Source organism: Alosa sapidissima, chromosome 18, assembly GCF_018492685.1.
Source record: "Alosa sapidissima isolate fAloSap1 chromosome 18, fAloSap1.pri, whole genome shotgun sequence".
In the NCBI taxonomy this organism is placed as follows: domain Eukaryota; kingdom Metazoa; phylum Chordata; class Actinopteri; order Clupeiformes; family Clupeidae; genus Alosa; species Alosa sapidissima.
The window spans coordinates 713,720-737,500 of record NC_055974.1 but is presented as its reverse complement, the minus strand read 5'-3'; the positions used below and the strand labels follow the sequence as shown (position 1 = coordinate 737,500).

General features: G+C 43.4%; 3 protein-coding genes across 7 annotated transcripts in view; 1 reads left to right on the top strand and 2 right to left on the bottom strand.

The window, feature by feature from the left end:
* The window catches only part of tfr2 (transferrin receptor 2), an 18,841-nt gene extending 15,400 nt beyond the window's left edge, over window positions 1–3,441 (bottom strand). The window contains exons 1-2 of one of the 5 annotated variants that reach the window (XM_042069434.1): window positions 302–789; window positions 1–99 (exon numbers count right to left, since the gene is read on the bottom strand). The exon at window positions 1–99 is cut by the window's left edge and continues 61 nt beyond it. Coding sequence is in view for 3 of the 5 variants with exons in the window: in XM_042069435.1 (XP_041925369.1) it covers window positions 3,162–3,278 (117 nt within the window). In the remaining 2 variants the exon portion in view is untranslated. Of the gene's footprint in view, window positions 100–301; window positions 790–2,614; window positions 2,651–3,161 lie in introns of those variants that run through there. The other 4 variants (XM_042069435.1, XM_042069431.1, XM_042069433.1 and 1 more) reach the window with 4 other exon arrangements.
* A 937-nt stretch (window positions 3,442–4,378) lies between these two features.
* On the bottom strand, window positions 4,379–18,178 carry ctc1 (CTS telomere maintenance complex component 1). The gene is made up of 22 exons (XM_042069410.1): window positions 17,832–18,178; window positions 17,414–17,565; window positions 16,842–17,061; window positions 16,517–16,737; window positions 15,940–16,072; window positions 15,013–15,399; window positions 14,105–14,457; window positions 13,294–13,441; window positions 12,829–13,168; window positions 11,417–11,531; window positions 9,539–10,223; window positions 9,189–9,278; window positions 8,399–8,527; window positions 8,128–8,183; window positions 7,921–8,027; window positions 7,632–7,797; window positions 7,376–7,450; window positions 7,087–7,252; window positions 6,163–6,227; window positions 5,515–5,671; window positions 4,956–5,070; window positions 4,379–4,696 (listed from the first exon to the last, which is right to left on the bottom strand). Exons 1-22 carry the CDS (start codon window positions 17,871–17,873, stop codon window positions 4,584–4,586), a joined length of 4,035 nt encoding a protein of 1,344 aa, XP_041925344.1. The 5' UTR covers window positions 17,874–18,178; the 3' UTR covers window positions 4,379–4,583.
* A 730-nt stretch (window positions 18,179–18,908) lies between these two features.
* On the top strand, window positions 18,909–21,351 carry hmgb2b (high mobility group box 2b). Its single transcript, XM_042069475.1, has 5 exons — window positions 18,909–19,066; window positions 19,926–20,085; window positions 20,178–20,329; window positions 20,551–20,725; window positions 20,852–21,351. Exons 2-5 carry the CDS (start codon window positions 19,936–19,938, stop codon window positions 21,023–21,025), a joined length of 651 nt encoding a protein of 216 aa, XP_041925409.1. The 5' UTR covers window positions 18,909–19,066; window positions 19,926–19,935; the 3' UTR covers window positions 21,026–21,351.
* Window positions 21,352–23,781: the final 2,430 nt, after the last annotated feature.

Genomic DNA, 23,781 nt, shown 5'->3' with positions numbered 1-23,781 from the left:
TGTTCTCACGTGATAAGAAATTACAGGATGATGTAACATGCAGACTGTTTGCTGAATGCTGCACATCCGCTCACATTACAAACTCTCACAAATGACTATCTGTTGATATAAATAAAATAAGATGTTGACCTGTAAAATCTAAGATTGTGTGCGGCCCATGTGTTTATAGTAGCATGTGTGTGTCTCTATCTACCTCTGTGAACATGACGAGATGTCAAATAGCATAATATACTGCCTGCAGTGTGAGTGTGAGTTATAAGCAAACAAACAAAAAAACAGTGATAACTTCAAAGTTGCTCACCTCACAGTAGTCCTGTCTCCCTTTCTTTTTGTGTGTTTGTGTGTTTGTGTGTGTGTGTGTGTGTGTGTGTGTGTGTGTGTGTATGCATGTGTGTCTTTCTCTGACAGAGAGTCACAGGCTGTCTATCCTTTCTCCATCTCTCCCTATCTCTCTGTTCCAGCAAACAGAGGAAAAGAGAGAGATAACCGACAAACGACTGACTCTCTCTCTCACACACACACAGAGTTGATCCAAGAGGAAACACACTTTCAGCCAGACTCATTAAGAATGCCTCTCTGCTTCACTCACTCCTCACACAAAGCATCTTTGGCACACATAACTAAAAATGACTCCAATATAGACACACAATTACATTATTCAAACTATACACATAATACTACCTACACACAAACAAACAACAAAAATACAATTGAGTCTACTACTAAAAAATATGGTTGAGCCTACTACACATTCATGTCCCCTATGAGTAACTGTGTGCGCATCCATTTTTTGCTTCTCAAAGAGGAGCAGAAAATTGTCCCTTAGGTCATGGACACGCTTTGTATCTTGATTGGCTGCCATTGCTAGAGCTAGCCTGATTGGCTTGTGGAGGTTTCAAGCACCCAGCTTTTGTTTGACATGTTTAACTTTATTAACAGCACTGCAAACAGATGAGCACTTTCTCTCTATCTGGCTTTCTGTCTTCTGTCTCCGCTGTTCTGGGGCTCAGCTTATTATATAGCTAATGCTACTACACCTACTACCACCAGTTGCCGTTGCAACATTTCCTGTTTACAGTTATATTTCCTGTAAGCTAGCCAACCCAAGATAACTTTACCAAATGCCTACTGTGAGATCAGACCTAGGAAAGGTCTTGAGAAAAGGAATTGTGATATGTATTAACATATCCTACATACAGTGGCAACATAAAGTGTTTAAAGAGAAGCCATTTCATTCACTAAAGGCATTGGGTGTAGAGTGGTGGACTGGTGGTGTCTACATCTATGAAAAAGTAGGAGCATTTGATTGGAATTTTGTAACGTTTTGAGCATGTCTATAATTAGCAGATTGGGGCAATTCCACGGAAAATTGACTTTTTGTCACATCCATAACGCCAGTGAAATGCCTTGGCATTTGTATGATGTGAATGATAACATTTTTTGTGCATTTTTTCTCATTTACATTCTTCAGCCAAAAATAGTTCTCAAAATAGTCCAAATGCTCAAATTTCATGTAATCATTCACATCATACCATACCATCACATTTTATTGGCGTTATGGATGTTACAAAAAATGTAATTTTCCATGGAATTGCCCTATGACAGACTGGATCAGAATTTTTGCAAATTCACACATGTACACGCATTCAAGCACAAAGCACATTAAGACTCATGAAGATTTTACAAATCTTTCAAGAGAACTCTACCCTGACTAGCAGGATAATAATGATGTTAATAACACTCGCTATCTTAGAATAATAAGGTTCTATCTGACATTTTTGTCAAAATGGAGTTATTTACATATTTTTATTCTTTGAAAGTTTCTTAAGTTCAGATGAGGTGTTTCTTAAAGTTGTGTACATATTTGGACTTTATATCAAAAATAACTTGTTCCATTTACCATGTAACTCTATGGAATTCTAAAACTTTGAAGCTCAATATCTCAAAACGCAGATAGAACCTTATTATTCTAAGGTAGCACACTGTCTGTCCCTTTCTACACACAATTTCTTATATCTACCTTTCTACTCTCCTTTGCTTTCTTTTACTTTTTGTCTTGACATTTCAAGAATGAAGATCACCAGACTGTTACTGTAACTGTACCCCCAAACGATTACAAGCCTCAAGAGTGATCGATCATAACATCATTGACATCGTAGGAAATGTATAAGTCCCCAAAACTTTTATGGCCATTATACATCTATTGGTTGCTCACATAAACCCTGTAGTACATGTAGTAATACTATAACATTTCTGTAACAGTTCTGTGGTAGTGTATAACATTTCTAACATTTATATAAGATTACTATATTTTGTCTCAAAATACTAGAAGATTCCTATAGTTCTGTTTCGTAGGGGAATGTTCATGAACCCAGAACGTCACTGGGACGGCCTGACTGTCAGACTCACATCTGGAGCAACCTTCAGTCAAATACATATCAGACACACCTGGACCCTTTAGAGTCACTACAGTATTTCACTCGTGCAACAGAAACACAAATAGTAACCAGCATGACCTTCTCTCACCAGCTGATCTAATAAAACCTTTCTGCACCTGTTGTTGCTGAATGTGCTATATAAATAAACGTGACTTGACTGATAGTTGTAGGCCTACCATCTCTGCCAGTCCTTTCATCCGTTTCATCTGTGCTTAGGGTTTGCACAGGTGATAAAAGCTGGGGCTCCAGGTGGGCCCTTATGGGGCCTTGGTTGGGTAACATCTCCACGGTTCAGAGTACACATGGATGATCGATCCCAGTGGCCAAAATACATTTAACACCAAGAATAAACACTGATATGACCTATCAGTCAGCACTACATGAATCTGCCCTACAGATCATAGACATACACACGCAAACATACTCTGTGGCCTCAGTCACTGAGACACACACTTCATCTAAGGATGATCTTCCTGTAATACTTACAAGATTATGTAACCATTCAATAATCATGAAAAACACTCTATTCAAAGTCAAAGACCCAAGTGAAATCATAACACTGCAATTCAACAAATGTGAACTACACATCAAACTGATCATGACAAGTGCCGTCACAATCCAAAACCTCATCGTCTTACAAAACAAACACACACACAATCCACAAGCCTTCATCCTCCATGAGCCTCCTCACAGCTAATTAGAGAAACGTCTTGGGTCACTTACTGGTAGTTTCGTGACCAGAGAAGACTTGACACAGACACAACGGGAAAAGGACAGAGTTTGAGACGAGTCGTGCTCACCTGCTCCGCGTGCTTCGTGTCTCTCTGGTCTCGCTCTCATGTCTAAGCCCCCAATGCTAGCCACAGACTCCGCCCAAACTACTCCTCATCAGAAACCCCTCCCGCTGACTGTTTGGATGGCTGGTGATTGGTTGAGCCGGTATACATAGCGCAGACCATGCTGTCTCCTGGAACCACACGGGTGTGGGTTTGTCTCTGCGTGCCTTCCCCATGTAGTGTGGACACTGAGAGACAGAGAGGAGAATGGAACTTTGCAACATTGCCCGAAACAGTGATGTCCGGCATATTACTGTTACTGTCCGGTCTCCATGGTGATTAAGAGTTCAGAGAAGGTTACATGGAATCTAAATTCTGATTCTTCTTGGTTGAAGCATTCATGCCACTGTGTATACAGTAGATCAACACAAATGCCCTGTTTGCATGAGCTAAAGTGTGCCATATAGTGTTTTTATGTTTCAATGGAGAGAAAGTAGAGTTGACGTAGATTGTGACAGAGAGGCCACAACAGAACCCCATGGGCCACTGGGCTGAGCTTATAGGGAGATAGACAGCGAGGTCATCTTAGGCCATGAGGGGGCAGACATTTTTTTTTCTTTCTGGTTTGAGGAGACAGGAAAAGGTATGTGGCACGGGATGAAGGTCGGAGTTCAGCTTTATCTGCCCTGGCCTCAGGCTTCAAAATAATCCATGCATTGCTGTTTATTGCACCTTTTCACCAAGAGCCTTTGTGATGAAAGGTGAGACAACTGACAGTAGACATCACCAGCAAGCAGCCTAAGGGGGGAGGGGTCATGCAATTCAGCCCACAAATGAGATGATGAGAGATGGAAGGCGGCTACCTGTGTTACCTTCACCTTCATCCGTCTCTATTGTAAACTGCAGTGTTTCAGAAGAGGAGGAGGAGGCTGCGGCCCTCACCACTGCACTGCACTCCATGGCAGGATGAGATAAAAAGCTTCAGGCCATGGAGCAGCACGCTGCCAAGGAGTCAAGTCAGGTCAACAGCAGAGGTGAAGATACACACACATGCAGGCAGACAGACACACACACACAGAGTAGTAGCTAGCTGCTGTGCTGACTGTTGGGTTGAGATGTGGTTGCTCCCTTGATAAACTCACAACACAATAGAAACAACGGGTCTTCAATGTTAGGAAAAATATTTTTAATTGCAAATATTGCACTTATGAACAAGACCTTTTTACACTTATTGACACCCCTCCGCCTCCTAAAGTCATGAACTGCTGAATTTAACATTCAAATAAACTTTGTACAAGCCATACTAGAACAAACAAGATATGCAATATAAACAAGAAAAAACAAAATCACACACACACACACACACACCTCAGAGTGTGTGCGGCAGTGGCGAGGTGTGTGTGCAGGTCAGCTGAAGTGGGGAGGGGAATTTAGACAGGAACTCTCTCTCTCCTCGCTTCATCCTCCTCATCTGGGGCGCCTCTGCACACCAAACACCAAACACCAAACACACCAAACCCCATCAGTGTGTAAACACTCACACACGTCCAACTAGATCACTTGCATAAAGAGTAGTGTGAGTGTGTGTGTGTACGTGTGTGTGTGTTTGTGTGTGTGTGTGTCTGTTTGTATCCGTGTGGGCATGAGTGTGTGGGTTCTCATGTGAATGTGGAAATGTGCTAGTGTTTGAGTGTGTGTGTGTACATCGTTGTGTATGTGTGTAACAGTGTGTGTGCTTTACCTTGCTTCTGAGCACGTAGCTGGCAGGTGACGTTGAGCTCCCGACAAACGCTGCTACTGGAACACAACATACACAGGTACCGCACGAGAGGGTCCTCCGCATTCATATCACTGACCTACACACACACACACAGATTATTAGTGTTCAGAGTGCTTAATCATAGACAAGAAGTAGATACTGTGGACAGCTTTACATCATGCTTTTACATGCACTTTTTCTTGCTGCATATGTTAGCAGTAAACTACATCACTGTAGTGTTTACCATGTCATATACAATAGTCCAGCTGTTGATGAGTTCACAGTGTACATTAAGCAGATACACAGATCCTTATGACAGGTGTCTCCACGCACCTATTGTCTATCATTACATCAAATCCACGAGAATACTGCTTTACTGAACACACACACACACACACACACACACACACACACACACACACACACACACACAGCATTATTAATTTATTATTACATTAGTCTGGCTCTTAATGTGTTCAGAGTGCGAAATCTAAGAACCTGCTGATTACACGCCATAATGCAGCAGTAGTGTAGTGCTCACCATGTCCCAGCCTCGGGCATACACACGAACAAGACCTCGGACCCGCACACGCCACTGAAGTCCCTCCCACTCAGTTGCTCCTAGCAACAGCAGGGTAGGAACCATCTCAGAGAGGAACCAAACGTGAGCCTCACCAGTGCCGTCCTCTGCAGCCACTCTACCGACACACACACAAATACACACAGACACGTTCAGATGGTCACACGCACACGCACACGAAACACACACACACACACACACACCAGTTACCAATGTCTGATTCAATTCAAAACAATTAAAGCTGCAGTTGGCAAGTCTGACAGATTGAGGGGACAAAATGTTGAATGTTTACAACTCTCATGCCTCTCCCACCGAGCACCCTCTCATCGAGATTGTGCTCATCTGTGCGCATCAGACTACACCAGACTGTGATTGACAGTCAGATCTCACACAGCCCTGCTCTGATTGGACCAGAAGAACCGGGAGCTGTGGATTTTTGCAAAACAAATAACAGGCTCTAGGTGGAGGTAGAAGTGCAGGTTTTTTTTTATTTTAAAACTGGCTGATTTATGTTGTTCTGTCTGAGCTTTAATTGTGGAGGTAATGTCCATCTCATGAGTAAGTCCTAACTGTTTAGAAGTGCCATTAAGCAGACACAAGAGCACTCACTTGGCCTCGGCCTGGAACACTGCACTGCTGGAGTCACATGAGGGGAATGTCCGGCTGCATCCACTCTGTGATGGAGAATGGAAAAGAAAGGTCAAAATATAAACACCAAACTGACCATTCCATGTTTTTGTCTTTCTGTAAAAGTACTACAGATACTCGTCTATCTGTTAATGACGGGAACGTCTATCTGTCTGTGTGTATTTACATTTTTCCAACCGATTTCAAAAGACTTGATCTCAAATTTGGCAGGTGTCTTGCTGCGACCACCAGTGAGTGCGGTGCCAAGTTCGATGTTAAAAGAAGCACACATTGGCTTTTGTTGATTTTGCCACTCTAGCCACTCCCCTTCACACGGCGCAGCACTGAATCAGTGCACACGGGTAGAAGTCCATAGAAGGGAGTGCGGTGTCCAGCAGCCTGGGCTAAGATGTTTGGATGATTATCAGGTCTGACCTCAACAATGTAAAGACTGCTTCTGAATGCGGTTTGCTGCTTGTATAAAATTATTCCTCAGATTTTGCAACGACACGCCAACCCACAGGGGTATGCACGGGCTTGATCTGTAGAAAATCTCAAATGCAGTAATGTTTAAATTCTGCTTATTGCACACTTTTTATAAGCTGACTATTGAATTCTTTGCTGGAATGATGTTTTCTCTACTGTCATCCTATTTTTAAAGCAGGCTTACCTGCGAGATTGCAATTGGGCTACGGGTTTTCTACAGGAATAGCATGTTTTGAACGGGCACTGCACAAGTGTATGTAAATACACTACAGTACTATGGCAAATTTACATGCTTTTTTGGCTTTGACTAAAATAAGACCAAATAAGACTAAAATAGACTAATATACACTACAATAAAACTAAATTAGAACAAACAGACTCAAATAAGACTTAAATAGACTTTCCAGCCCACACACACACCTGTTTGTAAATGCTCCCACACAGAGAGCAAGTCCACTGCATCTTAAGGTGTAACACGCAGGTCACGTGCACTTTGAGCCGACCCAGCATGCAACGCTGCCTCTCTTCAGGGCGCACCCACTCCCCCAGGAGCATCATGGGAGGGGGCAGGCAGTGCCGCGCTGAGCTGGAGACAAAAACAGAAGAAACAATTAAAGATGGAAAAGAACTCTCTATTGATGTAGCTATCAATGTATCTTCCCCAATCAAAAGGAATGGAGGGAGCAAGAGAGGATCTAGACAAACTCACTCTGAATCTGCTGACCCCAGACCAGTGACCGTCACACAACTAACAGGCAGAAAGCGGCAGTAAACGTTACCCTTCCTGGAACATGCAAACACAAACACACACAGATGCACGCACACACACACACACATACTTTAGACACAACTAGCCAGTAAATGTGGTGTAAAGCCATGGAATAGCCCATGTGAAATCAAATAGCTAAATAAAATAACGCTTGGGCCCCACGAAATGGTGAGAAATTGACATGTGCAATGGGCACCTGGACACTGAGCGGTGGAAGGAGTGGAGCACCACGGTTGCCCCAGAGATCAGGCCGGGGATGAAGGGATTGTGGGATAGGTCCAGATAGACCTGGATACTCTGACCTGATGCTTCTGCATCTTCTACTGTCAGCCGAAACCTGAGGTCTGTCTCTACACATACATCTGCACACACACACACACACACACACACACACACACACACACAGTAAGTCATTAGATCTCTCACATACACAAACTGGACCTAGTCATTAAGGGCATTATGTATCACAAGATAAATATTTCTACCTTTATCCTTGATCAGTGATGGGATGACGGGGGCCTTTCCCTGTTCTTCCGCCAGCATGATTCGCTGAGATATAATGCCATAAAAGGACACAATATCTGGACAGGAACTGGAGAGAGTATGCAATTACTTGAAAGTATCAACAGTGTCACATAACGGTCGGTTTATGAACAGCCAAATATTTCGGAGAATGTGGGTGAATGTCTTACCTGTTTTGTAGCACCTGAGATATAGTTTTAATGTTTTGTGCTTGTGATGGACTAATCTAAAGGAGTGAGTAAGCAGACACACACACACACGGACACACACACACACACAGCAAGGTTACAAACCCACATTTCAAAGTTATCTACGATATTTAACTAACATGACACATTCCATCATTGATTTTTCTTCAATGACACAGTATCTGTGTGTGTGCTGTGTCTTCTTATCTCACTGCATTCAGACCGGATCTGTTTGGATGTGTGTTTGTGTCACCTGTGTGGTCAGTGGAGAGATGGCCAGTGTGTGGACGCGCCAGCGAGGCTGGACCACGAGAGAGGGGTTGCCGTGGCTTTTCACTCCCCCCTTGAACCTTTCAGTCTTCACACTGAACACAGCAACATCCTGAGCGAGAGAGGGGACGCAGCCAGGAGAAAGAGAAAAAGAAGAAAGAAGAGATAGGAGGAGAACAGAGGAGGACAGGAAGGGCATTTGTGTCTAATTAGTGAGGACACAGAATAGATGGACACAATATTTTACCTTGTTCCCTGTTAACATAGAAGGCAAATTTGGTCTGTCAAAAATATATCCACATGCCTATTTGCAACCCTATAATTAGACTGGGGAATGAAATGGCCAATTTTAGCAGATATCTAGCGCCCCCTCATGGTCATCTTGCACCCACATGGATCATTTGGTAAGGTCAAATGTGGAAAAAGCGGTAAGGTCAAATGTGGAGGGGGCGGTGGTCAGAGAGATGATTTGCGCCACAGTTTGTCTTTGTACAGATTGCCTGTTTTTTAGTGATCATTTCAAAGTCCAAGATCTGCATATGAAGGAAACAGCCATGTTTGTGGTTCTGGTTTGTGGCCGTGCACCCAATGTAAACGCTTTTTTCATTCTACCGTACATCATCTTTAAAGCAACAGGCAGCCAATAAGATTAGGCCAAAAAGGATTTGTACCCATTTCTGACCAGTCTATGACTGTTGGTGTTGTGTATATTATGGGTATGTACATCAACTTAGCAAGTGTGTGTGTGTGTGTGTGTTTGTGTGTGTGTGTACCTCTGTGTGTAGGGCGACGAGTCGATACACAGACCCAGGATGCAACAGAGGAAACCATCTGACAGCAGAGCTGATGAACTGCAAATCAAGCTGAGAGAAAGAGAGAGAGAGAGAGAGGGATGGAAAGAAGACCATGGAAAGGAGATAAATCAGAGTTAAGAAAAAATACTTACCAAGTTTATATTGCACAAGGGCACAACACTTGAAATGAAATGTCCATGAGCTAAAACATGCCATAAAGAGAGAACAAGAAGGAGAAATGGCTAGAGATTAAAGAGAGGGAAGAGAGGGAAGAGAGGAAGAGAGGAGTAAAAGAGATGTCTGATGGGAGGGGCGACAGGGCTCCGTACCTGTGTGTGTGGCATCTCGTACTCTCTCTCCTGCAGCGGGCTGTTTCTGGGGTCGCTCTCCCACCCCTGTGCTCTTCCCAAACACGTCACCGTGGCGACAAAACTCAGCGACAGGCCCGGCGTCGCCCCTGACGACAGCTGTTGGTTGCGCAGCGCCACGCCCTGTTTGGTCTCCACACACACGGTGAGTGACACACAGGGGTCAGACGTCGGCCCTGCCTCCCTTCCCATTAGCCCTGGCTCTGTAGCGGCCGTGGAGTTGACCTGAGCACCCGTCTTCTGTCTCTTGCTGTCACCTCCTCCACTCTTCTCTGCCTGTTCCATTCCGTCTCTCCCTGTGCTGCATTCTTCCTCCTCTTCTTCTCTCATCCTCTTTCCGCTTCTCTTCCCTCCCTCCGCTGTGTCTTTCTCTCTCGCTCCACCCCTGCTGTCCTCCGAGGCCCTTTCCTTGATTGGATTCTTCTTTTCTCCCTCGCTTGTCCCACATCCAGGCTGAGATGGACCCTCCTCTGCGGTCATTTCCTCTCTCGCTCCCTCACTTTCTCTTCTCCCAGGCTCTGACCTCCGCTCCTCATTTGTCGCTTTCTCTCTCATTCGTTGGTTCTCTCGCTCCTGTAGCAGGAGGCTCATGGCAGTAGAGGGACTGAGGATGTGCAGGTCGTTCACACACACCTGCACATACACCCTGACAGAAGATACACACAACCATTTCTCAGCGTGGAGGCTTCAGTTTACTGAAAAAGCATGTCACCAAACATACACATCTTCTCAGAGCACTACAGTGTATGTTCAACACTATGCCAGGACTCAAGATTCACACATGACGAAGAAACATTAGCCAGGTTAAAGCTATCCTGTGTGAAAATGTCACCAAGCGGTGAGATAGCAGATTGCAACCAACTCAACACTTCTCTCTCACTTTGGCTTCCCCGCTCTGTGTAGATATAAGGGACTCAGACTAAGCTTGTGAGAATTCCTCGATTTGTTGGTCATTGTAACACTAAACAACACATATTTATGAATGCTATATTACATGTTTGGTAATAAAAACACATAAGAATTACACAATGCAGTGTGAGTCAGTGGCAGATCCAGAAAGTGTCTGATAGTGGGCCTGGGTTCAATCTAGGTGGGCCAGAGAAGCTAACCACCGCCTCACCACATGGGATTATTCAGTGCTCATGGTGATTGGACTTAGCACTTCTGTCCAAAGCGACTTACAGAATATGAACATTATAATACTTAAAATGAACAGTTTTAAAAAGTTGATAAGCAAAATAGTAATAATAACAATAATATCAACGCCATATTAAATATGAATAATGAAAATAAACAAAAGCCATACATATATAAAGCATAACTCTAAGGGCTATATTTTAGCGATCTAAAAAATGCCTGGTCAGGGGTGCAATACTATCGTTAGGCTGCAAATGTTGCAAAATTATGCAGATGCAAATGCAATGTGTCTATGTGTGTCTGTGTTAACTGTGAAATATAATGTGTTATGTGTATTTTTTGTGTGTATTTCCTATGAAAAAACCTATGGACTTTTATTGTGTTGGAACTGGATGTTGATGTTGTGTGGTTCATGAGGTGACGGTGATCGGTGGTCATTAAAAAGTTTGAGAACTTTACACTGTGTTTTATCTCTGAATAACATATGGAGAAAAACAAGCGGGTCTGAATGCCATTGGACACGGAAAGAGAATTATCTGCCCATTATTGCATCATGACTAATAACAGAATTCAATGACAAGGGGTTACAATCGAAAACATAGCCTAAAATATCAATAAATATCCAGCTGTCAATCTGGGTAGGCCTGGTCGCCACCAGGCTCACCCATTGCTCCGCGACTGGTGTGAGTGTTTACTGTATACCTGCAGTGCTTGTTAGTGATATACTTCTCCTCCTTTAGGTGCTTCCAAGATGGAAAATTAGACTTCAGGAATCTCTCAGCTACTAGAGTACAGCGCCGGATACACACCAAACAACCTGTAAATCACACACACAGTGTACTGTGCATATGCATGCTGTATACTTCAGGGCCCGTGTTCACAAAGAATTTTAAGGCTAAAAGTAGCTCCTAACTGGCGAATTTAGGAGAAACTCCTAAAATAATGGGCGTGTCACTCGTAACTTTAAGACTCCTAATTTTTTTTTTGACCAAGAGTAATTCACAAAGCACTTTTAGCACCTAAGTCTGGGACAGCTTAAAGGGACACCAGGCAACGTTTTCGTGTTAATTAATCATCTTCGTAAGTCGCTATTTGGTTAAATGACTCATTACGGGGCGAATGAAGGCTCTCTCGCCCGCCCCTACTGCCTGTAGGAAGAATATCCCACTTGCAAGTTCGGTGTATCCTACCCGCCGACCGAAGCAGGATCAGTTTACAGAACAGAGGCAGGCTAACGAAACGCTAGAGATTGTTGCAAACGTGCGTATAATGGCAGAGCCGGCGAAGAAGCAGCGAAAACCCTTGACGGAAGACGCAAAGAAAAGGAAAAGAGCTTCAGACCAAGCGAGGGGGAGTTTCGTAGAGAAAAAGCTTGCCTGGTGTCCCTTTAAAAGAAGTCGAGAGGACTCCTAAGTCACCAAGACCTATTCACAAACTCCTTTTTGTTCACATCGCAATGTTTTGACATGCACATACGCTACAGAAGCTTCCAATCGCGAGGGAACAATTGTGCATTATAGGCATTACTAAGGGATGCAATAATTCCACCAACAACAACCAAAACTACTCAACATGTAACATTTCATTGAGAATCAACAGATTCTCATCAACACCGGTGACAGATTAATTTAAAAAAGTTGCAAAGATACTGCATCGATCCGTATGTTTCATTAGGCTATTTGTTTTGCCTTACTCTTTATTCATTTAGGCTATTTATTCAGTTATTCATCATCTTCCGTCCTTCGCACTACTTGTGTAGCGCACGCATTCTCAGACCTGTCACCTGTCACTCATCATCGTAAGGGAGGTTTTTGGAATCATTCCCGAGTTACAATCATCAGCCAATCAAGGTGGTCACTTCAGTCAAGCTTGTGCATGAGTAATGATGTCATCCATAGCAACGAAGACTCACTCTTAGCTTAGGAGTTGTCATTTTTCCTTACTGTGAATACGGGCCCAAATAAAGCAAGCGAGAGTGTGACAGTGTGTATGAGTTGTTTATTAACACTTGAGTGTGTGTGCACATCTGTGTGTGTGTGTGTGTGTGTGTGTGTGTGTGTGTGTGTGTGTGTGTATTTGTGTGAGTATGTGTGTGTGTGTGTCTTGAATGTTACCTAGCCATGCCGTGTTGTCTGCTGGCCGTTGGCTGCCCGCCTCAGCCGTGGTCTCCACCAGCACACAGTCCAGGGCCCCGGTCCGGTCACGCAGCTGGAGGGTGGCCGCACTCGGACTGCTCTCCAGCATCCCCACCAGCAGAGCCAGCTTGGGCTGCTCCTGCACAGTCCAGGTCCTGAAGGACCAGCTGAGGAGCGGGTTCAGCTCAGCACGGGTCAGAGCCACCGCGGACGCGGGCAGGAGACTGGAGAGGGATAGGGATGACCAGCACTCCTCGGTCAGCCATTCACACAGCTTTGAGATGGAGGGCACTTCACAGCCCACACCACACACTCTATACTAGAGAGAGAGAGGGAGAATGAGAATCTGATCATTCATGTATCATTATGGAATGAGAGTGTGTTTTCCAATGTCCCATACGCAGAAAGGGTGTGTGTGTGTGTGTGTGTGTGTGTGTGTGCTACCTCACTCAGTGGACAGAGGTGTGGCTCCTTCAGCATTTCTCTGTAGATGTCCCGTGGCTTCCGGTCCTGCTCACACACACACACACATTCCAGGAGCCGAGAGGCAACAACACACACGCGTGCCTCACACACCCAGCGAGGGCACAGCCTGGTAGAGAAGGAGAATGACAGGCTCTTAGGATAGGAACACATTCTAATCTGACCTCTAACACACTGTTTGGATTCAGCCAAATGCTTGTCATGGTCCTTCAGCTGTCCGGTCAGTGTGTGCTCTGTGTGCTCTGGTGTGAGGAAGAGGGAGGGAGGGCTATCATTTGATCCTGACCTCAAATATCAACAACATTTTGCTGAATACCAAATTATATTCAATAACCAACAATCTAGTGTAATTGACACCACACCCCAGCATACTACCACAGAGGTGCAGGTAAACACTCGCATACAAACTGGCAGCATCAAATATAAACATGTCTCTCAGAACTGTCAAATATTTGACTGTCCGTAAAGTTATGTAATTATTTGCAGAGGTAGGTAAACAGTAAGGTTACAGCAAAAAGGGAAATATATCAGAAACACAATAAATTATTTCTTGTGAATGTGTATACTGCAATCACTATAGTTGCCTATCCTCTGCACACATTATGTAATTTTATGAAGTGTGCATTTGCTAAAGTATGTGCATATACCACATGTCGTAACTACATTGATGAATAGAGCATTTAAATTTTTGTGATGCAAACAATAGTTGATTATCCATGCACAGCCTTACAGACAGACAGACAGACAGACACACACACACACACACACACACCTCTGCTGCAGTGCAGTTGAGTAGTAGTGAAGCCAAAGGTATTCAGACACGCCCAGATTTCTCTCCAATAGGAAGCGAGGCAGAGCATCATGTGACGAGGAAGGGGCAGAACTGTCTGGCGCCACAAGGCTAAAGGCAGTCACCCGCACACTGGTACGCAGGCAGGCACAGAGCATTGTGGGCAAGCAGTGTGGTGAGGGCCGGAAGAGGAAGTGGACATGCTGAAGTTCCACCTCTGCACCTGGACGCAGGCCACTGTTCCAACGCAGCGGCTGGTAGGCCAGGCAGAGACCCACCTTTCCGTCAATCACGTATAGTCCGGCCTCCTGGTCGGTCACAGCTGTGATTACGCCCTAATATATATAGAGAGAGAGAGAGAGAGAGAGAGAGAGAACATTTAGAATTACAATTCTGTATGCTATATAGGCCCAGATAGTTGACAAAATACAGCCACCAAAGAGATTATATAAAAAAATATCAATTCATTAACAAGCATATTTCATGTAAATACTGAAGCAAGCTAGTTAAAACACTCAGGCCTGTATCCCTGTGGCAGCAGAGGCATCAGAAAAACTGACGTGTAGATTCTATGTATGTATGACAGGCCAAGATAACGGTACTTTTTTCCCTGACAAGAAAACCCTGAATTTCCATGACCTACTATATAATGAATGGCACATTGAAATTACTTCACCGACCAAAGATTTCAAGTAAACTTTAGTACATTTTAAACAAAATTCCCTGATAATCCCTGACTTTCCCCCAGACACGATCAAATTCCCTGACTTTCTATGTCTAGACTTTATCAAAATCCCAGGGTATTCCAGAAATGCCATGACCCGTGGGAACTCTGATAAAACCAAGTGGATAAATCTCCTTTCCCTGTCCTTCCTCTGTGTGCCTCTCACCTTGTAGCTGATGATTTTGGAGTGTTTGATTTTCACGGCACAGGTTGCGTGAGTAGCAGAAGACACACCACTCGCGCACTCTTCCCTCTGTGCTGCGTTTGTCTCCACATCTGCACATGACGCCTGCGCGTCTGTGTGGGCTGTCTGGATGTCTGTGCAGGACTCCTGCGGACTGTGCGGAACACTTTGATCCGTCTCCACTTCGTCTACCAAAGCTGTGGTCCCAGGCTGCTGATCTGGGAGAGCGGGAGCCAGGAGGCGGGACTGTGGCGTGACGGACAGGACCCTCTGGCCCACCCAACCTCGAAGAGAGCACACGCGTAGCGCCCGCACACACACTCGGCGGCCCACACACACACACGAGCGCCAGAACACGTACCTGGAGTCCTGGGGAGGGGGAACACATCGGGATGGTCATCACTAGGACGCAAACACAAGCAAAGCAAAACACAGCAGAAAAATCCCAAAAGTCTTAAAAGCAATAGTGTTGTTCGCAGTGATGGTTTAGTTCTTTCTATTTATATATCTATCTACTCATCACAGGCACACCTACACACAAAAGATAACTTAAAGTCAAGTTCAAGTTCAATGAAATATTCCTTTCTCTTTATTTATGTTAGGGCTGTGCAATAAATCAAAATGGAATTTTAATGCCTTCCAAAGATTATGATATCTAACATAACCAAGATACAAATGATTATTTTGCCATATTGACAAATAATCCTGATTATGATTTTTGCCATAATTGAGCAGCCCTTTGATCAATCAATGAATCTTTCTATCTATTTATCTATCTATCTATCTATCTATCTATCTATCTATCTATCTATCTATCTATCTATCTATCTATCTATCTATCCATCCATCCATCCATACATCCATCCATCCATCCATCCATCACACATCCATAAACCTTTATTGACTTACCATGACCAGTATGGGCACAGTGTAATCCCTCTCTCTCAGACTGAAACTGAAGAAACGCTTCCCTGCGATGACCAAAAGAGGGCTCACTGCACACACCTCCCCATTCACACACAAGAGCTCCTTCCCTGGTCGCCTAGGACAAACGCACCCAGAGAACAGAGAAGGATGATGTGGGGAGGAAAGCAATTCCCAAACAAAGCGTTTTAAGCGAGGATGAAGAAAGACATTATAGAGTCAGGATGGTGAGAGAAGATCAGTCTGATGAAGACTGGAGATTTCAGGAGTACAGAGGAGTCTGACGGGACTGGGAAAAGGCAGGACAGGACAGGACAGGACAGGACAGGACAGACAGACACCTTATTTGCACATCTGCATAACATCTTTTCATTTTGGCATATGTTCACATATTTTTCTGTTTGCCTTGAGGTTTCCTAGAATGTTTGTGAGCAGTGAACAGTCTGGGAAGGTAGTTAATAATAATAATAATAATAATAATAATAATAATAATAACAACAATAATAATAATAATAATGGAGATTCTCTTCCCATCATCCATTGCCTGTTCCTCGTAACTCACTTCTCTCTCATCCGTCTGACAGCTTCCTTGACCCCCAGCGATTCTGGAAGTGACCCTCCGGGATCAAAAGTGACTGCATCAGGTGTGAGATGGATAGGAGAGGCAATCAGTTCCAGGTAACCTGCCTCCTGGCCTACCTTTCCTGGTGTATTTCGGGGAATGAAGTTCCAAGAAGGAAACAGCATGGGTTGGTTGATCCACAAGGGGTCTGGGTACAGCAACTGGAGACAGACGGAGCAGGGGGTTGAATACTGTGTAAACCTAATAATGTGTGTGTGTGTGTGTGTGTGTGTGTGTGTGTGAGAGAGAGAGAGAGAGAGCTCACCTCACAGTGCACACTCCCGCTGGAGTCAGACACCCTCCAGCCCTCCATCCCTGTACTCAGGCAGCCAATAAGCAGCAGGTTGGCACGGGGGAGGGCTCTGTGACTGGGCAGAGCCTGCTCTGTCTCCCGGATCAGTTCTCTGTGCTGACTAGTGCTCATAGTGAGACTGCTGAAGCAAGGGGACCGCTGCCTGGAGAAGAGCTCCGACACACAAACACACCTGCAGAATATGCACAGAAATACAACTGAACTGAACATGTACAGTAAAACACATATTTAATCAGTGTACAATGTACATACACACACACTGTGTTTATTTGTGTGTAAACTGATTTAATTAAAGGTAAACAATTGGCTCTCATGTAGACTGCATCACACTTTACAGTATGTTGCGACGCAGGAACTGATATTTAACTGATCATGTAATGTGTACCGGAACTTTTGTAGTCATTATAACAGTGCTTTTTCTCGTCGGAGAAGCTGATGAATGCCCACGTATGCTAGCCCTGGCAGCAAATGTAATTCGTCTAGATTTCTAGGCTACACGTATGCCACTTTCAATAACAACCTACCTGAAGCTAAGGGGAAGTGAATCGACCGAAAAGCAGCCCTGCAGGCGCGATACAACTGCGAGGGCCACTTCATCAACAACCATCCCTTCGCTGAGCACCGGGAGAAGCCTGTCCCTTACACTACAGAACAGCTCGCTCAGCCAGGTCTGCTCCTGAAAAGAAGAGCATTAATCGCATGCATTAGAGGGAACGATTCACTATGACAATAAAATGTAGATAGTAAATGTTACAGGTGTTTAGTGTCGTTTTAACGCATAACGCCTAAATCGGCCTTGGAAGACAGTACGGTAGGCATTGTGTGAACTTTCTGGAGACTGATCCATAAAGTTAAATCAATATTCAGTCCCTTGCAATATTACTGCAGGATAAGGAGACATTTAATTGCATTTTAATAGCAAGATCCTGGACCCACACGTACCACTCGACTCTTCTCTGAGAAATGCCTCAGAAATATATCCATCCCTTTTCCCAAGAAAACAGCATTATTATTCAGCCATCGCAGCTAATGCACTAGCGACCTAGCTAACTTTTGAATTTGAAGGCATTGGTTAGCCTAGTGTTGACATGTGTTGCATGTAACTTGTAGACAGCGTACATTTAAACATAACAACACATTTCCTTAGCAGTTATGTTATGTTCTGCGTCGCACAATAGAATAAAAGAACACAACCCTGCTGTTATCTGAGAAATCCTGGAGAAATCCAGCTATGTTTCCCTCGCGCTAAATTCTCTCGCAACTCTTCATAACATCCGCTCACGTGACTTCTAATCTTCCGACCCAGTTGATACAAATTATTGTGAAACAAATGTGCATGGACGTGGTTCTACACTAGTCATTTTGTATCCTGTGCTGGTCATGTGCATTGGATAATTGTATTATCTATTTAATATGGATAATTATAACGTAAATGAATGGTTTCCCTTTGTTCCCCTTTGATAAATGAAGTTCGTTTTGCAATGATACAATAGCACCTCACCAAAAGCAAACCATTATAGTAACTAAGTTATATCAATTGGTACAACTTCAGTGAATGTGTGTATACATTATCTTAAGTAACACAAAGAGGAGCAGCCTAATTTCAAATTCATCCTGGGTTTTGGGCATTCTCATATGAAGACAATCTGTCTTTGAATTAACGCGTTTCTTTCTCAAAGCATGCAGAGGGGCATCCTTTGTTTAATAGTGGCCATGATGTTGTCAGTGGTGAATGCAATTCATGTCTAGATTTTAATCGTTCATTCAAGGTTATTTTCGATACCGGTGTGTCTGGGGAAACTGTCAAATAACATTCAGATGCCACTGAGAGTTTTCAATGATGTGTGTAGGGCAGTCTATTTAGGGTGAAGCCCATTGGAATATAACCATTTTCACAGTGGGTTACTTCAGAATCATTACACAAAGAACGACAACATTGCTCATATGTGGTGACCAATCAAGCCCTTGTGTTCAGAGCCGATGGCTGACGATTGGGATTTGAATCAATACAGACTGGTAAGGTAACCAACCAGTGCGAGCGGGGGCAGGGTCTGCAAGGCGTGTGCTAAAGGCGGGTCCGCGGCGCGCGCCTGACAACATAAACAGTACGTGAAGTAGAGGAGAAGAAACGAGTTGAAGTCTATTAACGTTAACGTTACATCGTTTGGCCTGGAAAGGTAGGTTCGTTACTAACATGCACACAATAATGGGAATAATGTTTTGTGTAATTTCTGTATTTTATCAATCGAATGTATAAGTGAGATGAATTTACTATGGGAAGTTAACTGACTGAATAGCTCATGTTGACGTGAACATTACGTTAGGTTAGCTTCTACCATTGTGTCAAGGCGTTAAGCTAAAAATATAGCTGACGTTGGCGACTATTGGTCCTTGGAAAGTTAGACTTCGAAAGGAAGTTAAATCATGAGTTTTCTTTTGGGTCATTCTAGTCCTTCCATAGGTAACGCGACATCACGGATGCTATTTAAACAGAACTAGATGTTGTCGTAGCTAAATTTGTTAGTTAACGTTACCCATCTGTGGGTACAGAGGAAGCTAGCTAACGTTAGCTGCTCTGCTAGGGCGCTAGTTGGCTCGTTCTATGGAATGGGGCTAGGTTGGGATTAGGCGGGAAAGAAAATGGAGGGACCATTGTTCTTCAAGTAGAAGCTAGCTACAGTGAAGGTAGCTACCATTTAGCTAAGGTAACGTGCTAACATGAACTGTAAATGCGTCACATGGATTAGCGAATCAGTTGTTTCGATAAATCATTACCATTGTATCTCAATTTCATCACCATATATTTCTTGCGAGGATGTCCGAATACATTGAACGTCTGTTTATCTACCATTTTTAGTATGTTTGCTTGCATTAGCTCAGAAAGCTAACGTTAACCGCAATCCCTGTAGTTTCGTGAGTTCAACTGAGGTAACATTAGTAGACTGAATCGCACACATACTAGAAAATCGTTAAACGCAAACACTGGTGCTTCAAACTTTGATGTTTTGTATAGTTATATTTAATTATCTTCATCAGATTTCCAGTCATGGTCAAAGGAGACGTGAATAAGCCCAAGGGCAAGACGTCTGCGTACGCTTACTTTGTGCAGACTTGCAGGGACGAGCATAAGAGAAAAACTCCGGATGTTCCCGTCAACTTCGCCGCGTTCTCCAAGAAATGCTCCGAACGGTGGAGGGTAAGTCGTTGCACCCGGAATTGGATTTGGTCTTAAATGCTGATTGCTCTTATGTTAGATTTAAGTGTATTAAATGTCTCGTTCTCCTTCAGTCATTAACGGCCCCTGATAAGATCAGGTTTGAGGACATGGCGAAGGCAGACAAGGTCCGTTACGACCGGGAGATGACGACTTATGTTCCCCCAAAAGGAATGGGCAAACGGGGCAAGAAGAAGAAGGACCCTAATGCACCCAAACGTCCCCCGTAAGCCTTTACGTTTTTATTTATTTGCTAAATAGATTTGGTCACAAGTATAAATCAGTTCAAAATGGCCACATTGAGATATTACAGACGCTGTGGGAGAGTGGTGTGGTATGTTGCTATGATGTTTTCATGGTTAAAATTCCACTCTCATTTAAGGTATTTTAAGAGTGAATCATAATCATCATGTGAAGTAACCCCTAGATTCTGTTGGTCCACCACAGCTCTGCATTCTTCATCTTCTGCTCAGACCACCGTTCTAATATTAAGGGCGAGAATCCAAGTCTGACCATTGGTGAGATTGCCAAGAAACTGGGTGAGCTGTGGTCCAAGCAGAGTGCCAAGGACCGTGCTCCATATGACCAGAAGGCTGCCAAGCTGAAGGAGAAGTACGAGAAGGTGAGTCAAGAGAGACTTCATTAGTCATGTATATTGAATAGAATTTGATTTTATTTTTTAACATGCACAAGTCTTCTGGTTAAGTATGTTGATATTGTAACCGGGATGTCTATTTTGCACACACAGGAAATTGCAGCATACCGTGCTAAGACAGGCATGGGTGGCGGAGCCAAGAGGGGTCCTGGCCGACCACAACCAGCTGCTATGGCTGGCAGACAGGCAGAGCCTCAGGATGACGACGACGAGGACGAAGATGATGAGGATGATGATGACGAGGATGATGATGAGGATGATGAGTAGAGAGCTCTAGTGTGTGTCTGTGGACCTGCGCGCATTTGCCCGTCAATGAATCGATGCGCCCTGAAACAGACAACCTCAGGCTAGGGATGTTTGTGTGTGCGCGTGTGAGTGTGACAAAAAGCCCTGTACTGAGGTCTGAGGTGTTTGTGTTGAGTGTTCATGTGTGTAGCCAGTTTCAGCAATAACACAGGTGAGATGTGGAGGAATCTCCTCAATACTTCTTTCTTTTTTTTCCTCCAGTTTTTATTTTTTTACCTGGAATTATTTGTAACAAACATGTAGTATGCAATTTTTTTTATAATAAAATGGTTTTAATTACTTTAAAATTTGCCTGAGAATGAATCATTCCTAGTGTATTAATTACATTCCATTTTTTCTTGATTTACTGGGAACCAATTATATGAGTATTGAAGGCAGAAAAAAGTTAATTTGACTTTGTAAGCCTGTTTTAGGTAATTGAACTCTAGATGCTCGTCTGTTCAAGCCACTGAAACTGCATGGGCTCTTTCAATATACTATTGAGTATTTCAGACATAACATATCTATACAGGGTTCCCACGGGTAATGGAATTTTTAAAAGCCTACTCCAGACATGGAAAGTTGGGATTTGATCACGTTTTGGGCCAAGTCATGGAATATATAGCATATTCAAAATTAAGTTGCCATTGATCAGAAACATTTTCTGAGTAGCCTACTTTTGAGTTAATTTACATGCTTCCTGTAATACTGTGGCTGTTTTTTGTCTGTTCAGCTGTTTTTTCTTAGTCTATTAAAGGTCATGGAAATGTAGCTTTTTAGTCTGGAAAGTCAGGGAAATTCACCATTGACTTAGAGTGGGAACCTTGTCTATGTACTGCATTTCAGTCTACAAAATAACCGCTTGCATAAGTAAATTATCTTAAATCTTCACATCCCTGACCTGAGCCAGGTATACCCATCATCCTTGCCAGTCTTTTGGAATATATCTTTGGAAAAGTAAACCATGGTGACCATACCCACTTAAGCTCTTTTTCAAGACGTTAACCTTGAAGACAGGTTGAAGTTTGTAAATGCAACATTAAACGTGCTTGTGCTACTTGGTTGCCTAAAAATAATGTAATGCATACATATACACTACTCACAGAAAGTCGGGGATATTCGGCTTTCGGGCCAGGTTTGCATTTACGCTGAATGAGGGACCAGTGGGCCTCAGTGCTGTTCTCTGATGAAAGTCGATTCACGTTGAGCAGAAATGATGGCCGACAACGATGTTGGAGACGCCAATGAGAGCGCTATTTGTCAGCCACTGTTGTCACCAGACGACCCTTTGGTGGTGGTGGTGTTAGTGTGTGCAGGTCAATACAGAACTGCCCTACACTTTGTGAATGGTACAAAGACAAGCCCACACTTCCTAAATAACATCATTCATCCAGTCATTGTGCCCCTGAACAACACAGGCCTAATTTCATCTTCAGGGACGACAATGCTCCACCTCATCGGGGTCGCATCATTAGACAATGGCTGCTGAAGATGGATACTTCAAATGGAGTGGACTGCACTTTCTCCAGAACTGAATTCCACAGAAAACCTATGGGATCAGTTGAGTAGCAGTGTTGAGGCTCGTAACTCTGTACCCCAGAACCTCAATGATCAGAGGGCCGCCCTTCAAGAAGAGTGGGATGCAATGCCGCAGCAGACAACTCGACTTGTGGACAGCAAGAGACGTCATTGTCAAGCTGTAATTGATGCTCAAGGTCACATGACAAGTTATTGAGACATTGTCATTTTTTTTGTTGTGATATACGCACCACTGTTGTTGGCTTTTGCTTCAACATTGTTCGAGATGAGGAAATCACCATTGCATGCTTCTACTTAAATGCCCCACTTTCATGATATAATACCACTGGAGCTTGAACTTTTTACATTTTCCATAAATTTCACCCGAAAGCCAGATATCCCTAACGTTTTGTGAGTAGGCCTAGTGTATATATGTAAGTAACTACCTATTATGAAACATGTTTTGTTCCACCATACATCATGCAGGATGGGATAAATGCAGAGACTAAATTCCTTGTATACGCAAGTATACTTGGCCTAGAAACCTGATTTACGATTTTACAATTTATGATTCCGAAATGCATTTGAATCTGAAGATGTAGGCCTAACCCTGCACAAACCTAAGCCTACACTAAGGTACATCACATCTAAAAGGAGTGTCCCCATCTGATATGGCTCAGGATTGCCCCCTTGTGGAGAATATAGCATGATAATAACATTAAAATGGGCTTTGTATTAATTTTCTAATCGCATAATCATTACAAGCACTGATGCGCTTTGTTACTCATTGCACATATTTCTGATATTAGGAATGGCATAAAGCTGTTTGGAGATACAGTCAATATTCCTGCATGAATGAATTGCATAAATGGTAGTTTGGTAGTGGGATTTTGGAGTTACCAATGATCTTAGTCATTACTCAAGAAGAAACAAGAAGAGTGGAAGAGTTCCCTACTTATGGGACATCAGGTGAAGTCAATTGTAAGACTCATTAACACACATGATCAAATGTCCTTGTTCTGTCAAAATGGAAACAATATTCCCGCAAACAGCCAGTTTTATTACAAGCTCAAAGAATGAAACTGAAAAAAATGTTCATGCAAGTTTTCAAGATACTCAGGGATGTTTAGATTCCACTTTCCCATACATTGATATTAGGTAACACTTCTCATTTTAAAATATCCACAAGCACCCAACACACATACACACACACTCCTAGG

Bases quoted from the DNA above. Each gene is read 5' to 3' on its own strand.
- ctc1 (XM_042069410.1), bottom strand. From the start codon at position 17,873: ATGGATATATTTCTGAGGCATTTCTCAGAGAAGAGTCGAGTG. The intron at 16,738-16,841 runs GTGAGCTCTCTC...GTCTGTCTCCAG, and splicing joins GCGGGAGTGTGCACTGTGAG to TTGCTGTACCCAGACCCCTT. The intron at 11,532-12,828 runs GTAACATTCAAG...TGTGATTTACAG, and splicing joins AGACAACACGGCATGGCTAG to GTTGTTTGGTGTGTATCCGG.
- hmgb2b (XM_042069475.1), top strand. From the start codon at position 19,936: ATGGTCAAAGGAGACGTGAATAAGCCCAAGGGCAAGACGTCTGCGTAC. The intron at 20,086-20,177 runs GTAAGTCGTTGC...GTTCTCCTTCAG, and splicing joins AATGCTCCGAACGGTGGAGG to TCATTAACGGCCCCTGATAA. The intron at 20,726-20,851 runs GTGAGTCAAGAG...TTGCACACACAG, and splicing joins TGAAGGAGAAGTACGAGAAG to GAAATTGCAGCATACCGTGC.